The 12,360-nt window shown below is 44.3% G+C and overlaps 1 protein-coding gene across 4 annotated transcripts in view; it reads right to left on the bottom strand.

Moving 5' to 3' along the window:
• ADCY8 (adenylate cyclase 8) overlaps positions 1 to 12,360 on the bottom strand; it is a 204,919-nt gene that overhangs the window by 129,874 nt on the left and 62,685 nt on the right. For all 4 annotated transcript variants that reach the window (XM_025993463.2, XM_025993464.2, XM_025993465.2 and 1 more), the window contains exon 3: positions 2,561 to 2,691. In XM_025993463.2, coding sequence (XP_025849248.2) covers positions 2,561 to 2,691 — 131 coding nt within the window. The remainder of the gene's footprint in view (positions 1 to 2,560; positions 2,692 to 12,360) is intronic.

The following is a 12,360-nucleotide window of genomic DNA, read 5'->3' as shown; positions in this document are numbered from 1 at the left end:
AAAATAGGAGAAACGAATGGAATTGGGCAGAGGGACTTGAAGCCCAAAAGGTTTCCTGTAAAACATCATGCAGCCAAAGTGGATCTGCAGAGAGGACCTGGGGAAGTCTCACATGGAAAGAGCTGAAATCAACATGAGAACCCAAACTGTCCAACTGCAAACCATTCAGTTTTTGGATATGGAAAATGAGGCCCTGAAAAAAGAAAAGATGCTGCCAAAGTCTGGAAGGAGATGTGGCTCCGAGAATGTGTTCTGGAATGAAAGGCCCAATGCACTGGGTCCCAGGCCCCTGGGCACAGTAAGGGCCCCCGAGTGCTGCACCTCTTACTGTACCCTATCCTGGCACATATACATGGCAGGAGAAAAAGAATGGTATGAAATATCATCAATAGTCAGACATGTCCAGCAGACTGCTTTTAGAGTAGGGTCACAGAACAACAAACAACAATAAAAGCAACAGAGAAGAAAGAATGAACTTTATTTCAGGTGGGTTGCCCTGAAGACAAAGACAAAGGACTGGAAATAATTTTAAAAATGCTCCCCACGGGATGCCTGGGCAGCTCAGTGTTTGAGTACCTGCTTTTGGCTCAGGGCATAATCCCAGAATCTATATCCCCATCTCTCCTCCCTCACTCTAGGTCTTCCTCTTTTTTATGATCCATTTGCACCCTTTGCTTACTTTAAAAATAGAACACCACACTGTGTGATAATTATAGATACTTCCCTGAGCCCATTACCTACACTGATACTGATGAGTCTTCATTGTTGATGGGACCAATTTGTGGATATGGGGAGTATCTTTCATGGGAGTGGCTATATGACAAAGGCTGTGTTGCCAACCCAGGCATTTATACCCAGTGTAGCTCTATTCTTGGACAAAACTCTGATAATGACCTCTATGGATACACTCACTGGATCGGAATCATGCTTTCTGTTGGACTTCCTTTCAAATGAGTGCCCCAGCATGCCAAGTGAATGCCTAGAGAAGCTGGTAAGAAGGAAAGTTGCTCTTCCCTCTGACTAACGGGTACACTGGTTAGTTTAAGAGCTGTTTAACGTGTAAATTTTCCCCTACATTTGGGGATTTTCACCCCATGATATTTAGTGGGAGGGAGATATAATTCTACTGGACGAGTTGAAAGTGTCAGAAATCTGCTTTTCAGGCACTTCTGGTGAGTGACTGGTCTAAACCAATCAGACACATCTGCCCCAGGCTTTGCCTTGCCTTGCAAAAAGGCAGGGGGAGCAGGGAGTGACTGCAGGGCAGAGGCAGCCACATCCAGATCCTGGGGGACTGCAGGAGCAATCCAAGAGGTGGTAGCTATGTTGGGGAAGGCGACAAAGCTAGTAGCACAAGCAGTGGATTCTTCAGAAACAGTGGAGGCAGCGTCCTCACTGGTCTAGCGCTCTGCTCTGATTCTGGCCCATTTGCTAAGCCTGCCTCTCCATCCTTCCCCAATTACTGCGTGAGCTACTACTCAGCCTTTCTAATTCTTTTAAACCAACCAAGGTTAGGTTCTTTCTGCCTATTTTTAAAAAAGATTTTATTTATTTATTCATGAGAGAGAGAGAGAGAGAGAGAGAGAGAGAGAGAGAGGCAGAGACACAGGCAGAGGGAGAAGCAGGCTCCATGCAGGGAGCCCGATGTGGGACTCCATCTGGGGTCCCCAGATCACGCTCTGTGCTGAAGGCAGTGCTAAACCACTGAGCTACCCAGGCTTCCTAGGTTCTTTCAGCTTATAATTAGGAAACATGTCTGAGACCATCAACAATATGCCCAGTGTTCTACTGTATGCTTACTCCTATTCTATGCTTTGTATGTATCTTCAGTTACATCATCTGCATAAACCCCTGCAAGGTGGTTTTTATTAAAATGTTCACCTTACAGAGAAGGGTCCTGAGATTCAGGTATGTAGATTGCCCAAGGTCACATATAAGGAAGAGGTAGAGATGGAATTTTAAAGCTACTCTGTCTCATCAAGGAGCCCCCACTTCTGATTTTTCAGTACACACCGTACTGTCCAGGGCAGTGCTGGGCATAGAGAGGACACTAATGGATGGATGGCTGAAGGGATGGATGGGTGAATGGGTGGAAGGGTGGGCAGGTGCAAGAGTAGGTAGATGGATGAATGAGTGGGTGGGTGTGTAGTCGGGTGGATGGGTGGGTTGGCCAAAAAAAGAAAAATCAGCCACAATTCTTTTTTATGTTGTTTTAAAGAAAGTTATAGGGATACAAGGAGAAGTTCTATGTAATTGCCTTTGAGGTCTTCAGCTCACATTCTGGAATTATTTTTTCAAAAGTAGTGTAAAAGGCTTTTGCTTTTCACCTCAAAATATAAAGGCAGGCAAGCCAACATAATTGCATTTCTCTGACATTCTTCTCAAGCCTCAATTTGGAAATGAACTCCGTGATGAATAATCACTGGTTAAGGAATTAATCAACCACATGGAGAAAGGCTTTGACATTCAAGCAGACAGAAGTCACGGCAGTCCAATGGGAGCAGCCAGGCACACACCCTGATCATGCACAGAGCTGGGGTGAGGGTGCTGTGTTTCTCACCTGACATTCTCGTAACGATGGATGTAGATCCGATGGAACTGGTGCTGCAAGTGTTCGTCTTCAACATTGGTCATGTCATTGATCATTTCCAGGACGACAAACCGAGGAAGCACAGATAGAACGAGCCGTTCCTGGAATAGAGCAGAGGAGAGGGACAGTCCCGTTAGGCTGACCAGCAAGTCTGAGATGGTGCATGCACCAGGCAGAAGGCATGGGGTTCTTGACTGACTTTCTTGAGGAATTGCTAACTTCATGCCATTCTTGAACACCACCAGTATCTACTGAGTACATGGTATTTGCCACTGTGTGGGAGGTCAAGTAGATGGTGGTGATCCAAGTGGATGGGGATTCTACTATTGTGGAACTCACATTCTAACAGTAAGGCCCACTCAAAGGCACCCACACACATTCACAAAATGTGACAAGTGCTGTGCAAGAGGAGGTCATGATCAGAGTATGACGTGACTCAAATCGGGATAGAAAGCACCTTCTGAGGATATGATCTTCAAGCTGATATCTGAAAGACTGGAATGAGCCAGCCCTGGGCAGTGCAAGAAGAGAGGTCCAGGGAGAGGACACAGCAAGTGTTCAATTGTAAAAAAAAAAAAAAAAAAAAAAAAAAAAAAAAAAGCAATGATATGGCTGGAGGGCCATGACAGAGGAGTGTAGTAATAAGCAATGAGGCTGCAGGTGTAGACAGATCTCGAGTGCCCGTGGAAGACATTGGTATCTCATTCCATCTACAACTGAAAGCCACTGAGTGGTCCCAAGCTGAGGAATCATGTAAACCGATGTAATTTTCAATTTAAAAATTTTAACACATTGCCCTGACTATGGTTTGGAGAAGGCAATGTGAGGTGGGGACCCAGGGTAAAGGTAGAGACCAGCTGGGGAAACTGCTCAGTGGTCCAGGTGAGAGATGATACTGAGACCAGATCTGGAGGACTGACAGCCAGCTGGGATGGTAGGAGAAAGACAGAATGCGACCACGGGGATGGCCAGGCTCTGAGTCTGGTGGGTGGGGACAGCATGCTACGATTACTGAAATGGGGAACAAACAGCAAAGCAAGAGTTAGGAGGCACTCTTTTTTTTTTCTTTTTCTTGTTTTAGGTTTTATTTATCTATTTGAGAGAGCGAGTGAGTGAGACAGCATGAGCAGGGAGGAGAGTCAGAGGCAGAGGGAAAAGCGGGCTCCCCGTTGAGCAGGGAGTCCAATGCTGGGCTTGATCCTAGAACCCCAGGATCATGACCTGAACTGAAGGCAGATGCTTAACCGACTGAGCCACCCAGTCACCTCTGGAGGCACCAACTCTTTATCAAGAGAGGAGATGAGACACACAGCTCATGTGTGTCTCAGTCTTTTTTGGACTGTGTGTAGACAAATAATATTCTTCCATTGTGATCAACATGGTAGATAAAAACAAAACAAGTTAGTCAACTAGCAACAAGACCTAAATCCTAAAAAGACCTGTGTTGTGGAAAGTGGGCAAAAATCTGGCTTCTTTGTTGTATAATTTGCTACAGTGTGGAAGCTGAGCTTAAGACAGGTAGATTCCAATCATTAAAGTTTCTCGTATCTTCATAGTTATTTATGGATCTTGAGGATTTTCACCATTCATTTGCAAAACCCTGAAAATAAGCAGGCACAAATAATTACTGCCATGGAATGGACTGTGTCCAGGAGGGATTAAATTACTTGCATGACCTACATAGTTACCTAGTGGCAGTGCCAGGAGGCAGTCCTTTACCACGTTATTCTCTGATGGGACTCTTGGGTCGGGGGGAAGCCCTGAGTTTTGAGGGAGACTGGACTTTGGACTCTGTCTCCATCACTGATAGTCACGTACATTTAAGTGAGCTTGGTCATCTCTGTGTCTTAGTTTCCTAATTTGGTAAATAGTAATAAAATTATCTACTTCCCAGGGTTGCTGTGAGAATTCAAGAAATAAAATGTGTGACAGGCCTGGTGTGAATTCCCTCCTTCCTTGCTGTTCCTATGCAAAGGGCTTTATTAGTGAAGTGCCCACAGAGCTTCATACAATGCATCTTCTCCTCTCTTGAAAGCTATTTCATGAGGTGCCTGGGTGGTTCAATGGTTGAGCGCCCGCCTTCAGCTCAGGCTGTGGTCCCTGAGTACTGGGATCAAATCCCACATTGGGCTCCCCTCAAGGGCCTGCTTTTCCCTCTGCCTGTGTCTCTGCCTCTCTCTCTGTGTGTCTCATGAATAAAAGCTAAATAAAATTAAAAAAGAAAGAAAGAAAGAAAGAAAGAGAAAGAGAAAGAAAGAAAGAAAGAAAAAGAAAGAAAGAAAGAAAGAAAGAAAGAAAGAAAGAAAGAAAGAAAGAAAGAAAGAAAGAAAGCTGTCTAATTGTGGGACTGAGAAGCATGGTTCTTGCAAATGACCTACATCATGTCCATTTTGTCCTCATTAGCTCTATCTGCCAACTTCTTAGGTATCCATGGTCCTGCTCATGCATCACTGCTGGACAGGAGTAGGTGCTAATCATGACTTTGAGGGGCACTCAGTGCCTAAATATAGTAGGCACTCAATAAATATTTCCTAAACAAATGCTGAACCCACAGATGGCAGAAACTGTGCCCAGCTCATGAATGGATCCCCTACTATGGCCAGCAGAGTCCCTGCACAGGATGATTGCTTGCTGAACAGATTCTTTGAGTGGCAATGTGCATTTAATCCTCTAAGTATGACATTAATGCTTTTATGGGAGACTTTAGAACTAAATTTTTGTATGGGGGCACCTGGGTGGCTCAGTGGTTGAGCATCTACCTTTGGCTCAGGTTGTGTTCCCGGGGTCCTGGGATCGAGTCCCACATCGGACTCCCCATGGGGAGTCTGCTTCTTCCTCTGCCTGTGTCTCTGCCTCTCTCATGAATACATAAATAAGGCCTTAAAAATAAATAAGTAAGTTAATTAATTAATTTTGGGGCACCTCCTGGGTGGCTCAGTCAGTTAAGTATCTACCTTTGGCTCAGGTCATGATCTCAAGGTCCTGGGATCCAGTTCCGAGTCAGGAGTCTCCTTCTCCCCCTCCCCATAATCATGCACTATACTCTTTCTCTCTCTGAAATAAATAAAATCTTTTATAAAATTTATATTAAAATTTTAATAGCAACATTCTCCAGCACTAAGACTTGCCGGCCTTTGGTCAGTGGTGCTACTGGAAACTGACCAGTACCTGCTCCTCCCTTTGTAAAGTATTTTATGCACGATGATGGGAATTTGCCTGGTCTACTTATAGAAGCCCATTTTCAATACTTTCGTGTCCCTCAGATCTGTTCACTGCTTGAGAAACATCACTGAAGTCCCCCGAAAACACAATCAAAAAGAAAATGAGAAAGTTCATTCCTTAATACAATTTCCAGCTCCTGCGGAGGCACAATATCTGATTCTCTGGCTTTGGAGATCAGAAGTACAAGAGTGTTTCCTGGAGCCAGACTGTGGCCTGGGTGGCCTTTGTGCTCATATTCTGCACATCTTTTTATTTCCCCTGAGTGTTTTCCATCTGCAATGAAAAGGGCCCCGGGTTGATTCAAAGTATACCACTGGCTCCTGCCCAGACTTCCTCTCAGCTCACATAACACGTTCTATTCACGTCATCATCCAAATGACTTCATGGGCATCAACTGCTACAGTGACCCTTGGGGGGATGTCCAGGTGAAAACCAGTGAGGGATTCAGGAGCTTTATCTTATGCAGATGCCTGTCCTGGGGGAGGGTAAGGTAGCAGGGCAGGCCTCCATGCAAGCAGCATTTCTGGGCTTAGACACAGCAGGGACTCCTAAGGGCTTCAAAAAGAACTCACCACTCCCCTAGACTTATAAACTGAGATCTCTCCCAGACCTGTCTCTACTGCGGGCAAAGAGGTGTTAACTGCAGTGAAGGTAAGAGACATATATCTGGGGTTACAGACAGTATCTTATTTTCACTGACCACTCACACTGTAGCACACCAAATGCTTTGTACTCAGGATCCAATCAAAAACCTCATATTTATTATAGGAGTAGCAAGTTACAATTTTCATCCCATTTTATATATGAGGATACTGAAATACAAAGAGTTTAGGGGAAATAGGACAGTCCAAGGTCATGCACTTGGCAAGCACATGGTGAAGACTCAAGCCTATGTTTTCTTTTTTCACTGAAACTTGGACCGTAATTTATCCATTTGTTCATTTAGTTACCATGTCAAGGAGTAGGTGCCATGTGACAGGTACAGTGCTGGGCGTGGAGAATTAACAGAAAACAAGAACAGGCATGGCACTTGCCTCTGGAGAGCCAGTGTTGTAGAACTACTAAATGGACCTTGGGAGAGATTCAGGGGAGCTGGTGGCTGCTTTAGAGAATGGTCAGTGAAGGACTCTGCATGGTGACCTACATGGAAAGCTAAAGGAGAGAAGGAAGCAATCCTATAGAAAACTAGAGAAGGTGCCGCAGGCACAGAAGGACAGCATGTACTGAGGCTATGGGATACAGTATTTTTTGAAATTCACTCATTCACATTTTTACTGAGATTCTACTGTAGACAAGTATGTCAGCTGTGATGAATATAGAAGTGAACAAGCAGATGTGGTCCTGAATTCCATGAGGGGCTTACAGGCTCAGTTTCAGAGATGACAGACACAAGAAGTGACAGTCATGGTATCAGAGAGGTGGCCGGCAGGAGTTTGACAAGCACTGACAGTAAGTTAGGAGCAGGATTTCACCAACAGTGTGGACAGATAACCCAGTGACTTGGGACAGACTGCAGTATAAGCCACAGATGAGGTCTTGGGAGCCTTGAAAGAGTTGCCAAGGTAAAGGAGGAGAGGCTGGGCTTCTACTCAGTTTGTCATCAAGACTCAGAGAAAGACACAGAGCAAGTGATGAGAACTGGAGTCTGCAGAGACTAGACATTTGGTAGTTGGTCTCAGAGGAAGGCATATACTCATCACTGGCATAGGGACTTGCCACCCAAGAGTTCTAAAACAGGCAGCTATTCAGATGAGCCACATGTTCCTCTGATCATACTGGACCTGCCCCTGGAATTCCTTCTCTATCTGGTCTGCTGAAGTGACACCACCTCCGTAAAGCTCCCCACCTGAATCCTACCATGCTGCGTTGACCTGCCTGTTTCTGCTCTGTCTGCAACCTGCACCAGCCTCTGGACCAGTACCTGTACCACTGTAATTCAGTAACAGCTCTCCTGGCTGACCTCCACCTACCAACTCCCTAGATTACCTGACTCAGTGCTTCTGCTTTTTCTAGACCCTTCTTCACACCTGTCAGCTGGGCACTCATAGGGAGCTCTCTAAATGCTCTTCTATTCCGTATGTAGCCCTGTGCTGGCCAGGAGTCACTGGGCTTACTCCCAAATGCAATTATGTTGGTTTAGCTGTTAGTGTGCTCACTCTATTTAATTAGATGTTAAATTAAAATTTTTAAATAAGTAGGAATGAGTGTTGCTGTTTGTGTGAACATGGAATTGCTTTGGCAAGACTTGATAATGCTTTTTTTTCCCCTGAAGATTTTATTTATTTATTCATGAGAGACACACAGATTGAGAGGCAGAGACATAGGCAGAGGAGGAAGCAGGCTTCCTGTGGGAGCCTGATGAGGGATTCAATCCCAGGACCCCAGGATCACAACCTGAGCTGAAGGTAGATGCTCAACCACTGAGCCACTCAAGCACCCCAAGACTTGGTAATACTTAAGCATTCTTTGATTTGCCTCATTCTTTGATTTGCTGAATGTCTATATACTGGGAGCAGTCAGCACACAAGAGCCAAGGCCCCGCCTTCACAGACCACAGCTCAGATCCTGAAACTTAGATGTGTGTCCATAGGGAAGTGATTTAACGTCTCCAAGCCTATTCTCTTCATGTGCAAAATGGTGATAGTAGCTCTAGCTCCCTTCTGGGGTTATCCTCAGGACCCAGTGAGATACATTTGATCAAATGCTTGGCAGTGGCACCATGCCCTGAGAGTCAGGGGAGGAAGTGCAATACGAGAATTTAAAACAATAGCAAGAAAACTAAATGTTGCTTTGTCTTTTATTATTATTACCATTCATCGACTGGCTGAAACGACATCAGTGACAAAATGCTCCCCTCCACTCCCCAGGCATCCACTTAGCACAGCACCCAGCATATTGTCCTCCCCACAATCATTGGCTCTTTGACCCATCATTGGGCAATGCATGCCTTTGGCACCAGTCCTGCCCTCCCCAAGGCTTAGCACAAGCACGCTTATCTTTAGGTGAGGATCACCTCTTGTATCAACAACTCTAACATTATTAAATAAAAAGGGAGGCATTTTTTTTTGCTCTGGCAATAAAATGATAATAAACCACAGGCACTGTGATGCTCAGGTATGATGCTGAGCTCTCCTGAAAGGAATTTAGTCAAAGGTGAGGGATCAAGAGCACATTTGCTATGCAGAAGACATTAGATGCCCAATATGCTGCCAAGAAGCATCTCTTGAAAAATTTTTCTTTTAAGCACTTCTTATGGCTTCAGGATTTCAGTCTTTTTAGAGTGTGCTGAGAGGTCCTTTCACATAAGACTTGCCACTTTTCTCACACAACATTAAGCATTGCGTAGTTTTCAATAAAGAGACATTGATAGATAGGTTGGAAATCACAATCAGAAGACCCCAATTTGCGTCTCTTTCTGGCATGTGCTTCCTCACTGTCTGATCTTGAGCCAGCTCCTTAATCTCTCTGAATCTGAGTTTTCTGAGGTGTAAAGGCAGGCACTGAACTTTGCTTTGCCTTCTTCACAGAGGGGCTTTACTGGATATTATGATGTCTTAAAAAAATAGGAGGTCGACAGTGAGAGTGAGGGAAGATCATTCAGGCGATGAGCAAAGACCCAGGGGTTGGACAGAGGACAGCAAATTTGCTGGTGAGTTCACCGGTTGAGGTTCTTTGCAAAGGACTGGTCAGAATTGAGACTTGAGAATTCCCCTGGAAACAATTTGGAATGGCCCTTGTATCATATGGCAAGAAATTTGGTCTTCAGCTAATGGGGAATAGGGAGCCAGTGATTTTTTAAGTGAAAGAAGAGGTGGGAGGTGATGTCATTATTTGCATGACTACAGAGAATGGATTTCAGGGTGAGGGGACAGACAGAAAATGGATGACATAGTTGTTGTCACATCTCCAGCAAGCAGAGCATTCAGATCTGCTATGAATGCAGGCCACTGCAATAGGCAAAGAGAGCAATCCAGAGAGCTGGAGAGGCTAAGGGAAGAAGGTACCATTGTTGTAGATGGGCTGGAAAATTGTCCAAAGAGTTTTTGAAATTCCACAGGGAATGAAACAGTACAAAACAGAGGAAAAATGGTATGTAAACATATATATGCAGAGATAGAAACATAAATAAATTATATATTAAATTATAAATATATGTATATATAAGATAGATGATAGATAGATAGATAGATAGATAGATAGATAGATAGATAGATATCCTGCTTGTACAGTGGCCCAAGGACCCAAAAGTGTCCCGTCTTCTGTTTTACTATGGTCATTTCAGTAGTGCCCAGAATGCTGGTGGACCAACAGAACAACACATGGGCCCTGTACATTGCAGTGGAAACAATATGCAATGCTAGCAGAGACTGCTCACCTCCTGGCAAGGCTCTAGGAAAAATGCAGACACATTCCCTAGCCCCAAATCATTCAAACTCTCAACCACTCCAGAGCCGCACGAGGCTGTCTCTTACATAGCATGTCCCAAAAGGAAATTGCTTGATAAAGAACTGCTTCTGGTTTTCAAAACTCATGTGGGGCTTGGGCAAGGGAAAGCGTGGTAAAGAAAGAGCCGCGCATCTCTCTCTCTCTAACCTGAGAGAGACCAGGCTTGGAGCTCACTGCCCCTTCCCTTCAGCATCTGCTGATCCCCTGCAACAAACACTCAACACACTCAACGAGCTCCCACTTCTCTGCTTAACAACTGGCATCTAGCGGATGAAAGAACTTGGGTTTTAGAGGCAGAAGGACCTCTGTACTGCTCCTCCCTCTCTTCCTAGTTGTGTGATTACACAGCCAAATCTCTTGATACTGGGCTGATAACACCTACCTCGTGGGGTGTTGAATGAACTGAGATAATCTAATAATACCTGGTACATAGAGAGGCTCCATGAAAGCCCCTTTTCTGACCTCAGTTTTTCCTGCCAGAGTCGCTGAACATGTGAGTCGGTATACCTGGATAGTGTATACTGTGGTATACAGTAGGAACCCAATAAATGCTTACTAAATATTTTTCACTTGTAGCTGAGCTAACAGGTGGCCATTGTCATGTTTATTATTCCCCGTTAATAATAAACTTTGGTTACAGCTATGTCCTTTGCATTCCATACTCTTGTTCAGGTTGTTTAGAAGTGAAAGCACTGCTCAGTTAGAGGGCACCTTGTAGAATAGAGTTAAGTGGAAAAAATCAAGACTGGCCATGAAATGAATGTACATCCTAGGAGAAGCCCGTGTAACCTGTAGTAAAGAATCTTCAGCTCTTTTTCCATTTCCATCTCTCTATGATCATAAATCTGAAAAGGGGTTCCTTTCAATATTATTCATCCATTTATTTAAGTAGTCATTCATTCATTATTTTTCAAGCTCTTACACAAAATGACACAATTTAATGAAAAAAAAAGTGGCTACCCTCACTAAACTTCAGACAAGTATGTAAAGATATTAAGGCGGTAAATGCAGTGATGGATGGAAGATCAGGGACACTGTGGGTCCAGTTAAGGACATCTTGACTTGGTCAGGGAAGTTTTCCCGGAAGAGGTGGTACTTGAGCAGAGTTTTGCATTTGGGTAGAGGAAACTGTATGAGTGAAGCCATGAGGAAGTAACAGAGATGGTGTAGTCACAGCACTTCAAACAGTTGAAGGTAGAGAAGATAAGGGGTGGTCTTACAGGCACTTGTGGGCTAAGCTAAGGAAGAGTAACTTCACCTTAAAAACTAAGGGAAGGGACACCTGGGTGGCTCAGCAGTTGAGCATCTGCCTTCAGCTCAGGGCATCATCCCGGTGTCCAGGGATTGAGTCCCACATCAGGAGCCTGCTTCTCCCTCAGCCTATGTCTCTGCCTCTCTCTGTGTGTCTCTCATGAATAAATAAATAAATAAATAATCTTTGGGGGGGAAAAAAGCTAAGGGAAACCACTGAAGTATCTTTTTCTTATTTGTAGTGAAGTGTTATTTACATAGAGGAATGTGTTCATATCCTATATGTACAGCAGTATGAATTTCCACAAACTGAACATACTGTTCTGAACAGAACCCAGACCTGGAAGCAGAACATGACAGCACCCCAAAAAGCACTTTCGTGTCCCCAACAAGTCACTACTCCCTCAACAAGTAGGGAACACACTATTTGACAAAGCAAATGCCTAAGGAAGAATAGCAATCATATCAACAAAACATAATTTTGTCCACTGCCACCGCTACCACCAATTCTTGTTGATCACTCCTATGTGTCAAGCTCTGTACATGAATCATCTTGTTTTGTCCTCATCACAGCTCATGAGGAATCTACTTCTATTTTATATATAATACATATTATATTTTATACTTACTTTATAGATATGGAATCTGAGGCACAGAGAGACCAGAGAGCTGTGCCGAAGGCACAGATGAGTACATGGTCGCACCTGAAGGCAGACCCAGGTGTCTTGATCCATGTTTAACAAGTGAGGTCTACATACCAGGCTCTGTACTATGGAGCTGATTTAGAGTTTATTTTTTCCTCGGGTGCAGTGGACCACCTGGGGCTGCCTCTCCTGTCACAAGCTTTTCTG

The sequence above is a fragment of the Vulpes vulpes genome, chromosome 13 (assembly GCF_048418805.1).
Source record: "Vulpes vulpes isolate BD-2025 chromosome 13, VulVul3, whole genome shotgun sequence".
Lineage (NCBI taxonomy): Eukaryota > Metazoa > Chordata > Mammalia > Carnivora > Canidae > Vulpes > Vulpes vulpes.
The sequence above is the reverse complement of the archived record's forward strand: the minus strand, read 5'-3'. Positions and strand labels throughout refer to the sequence as shown.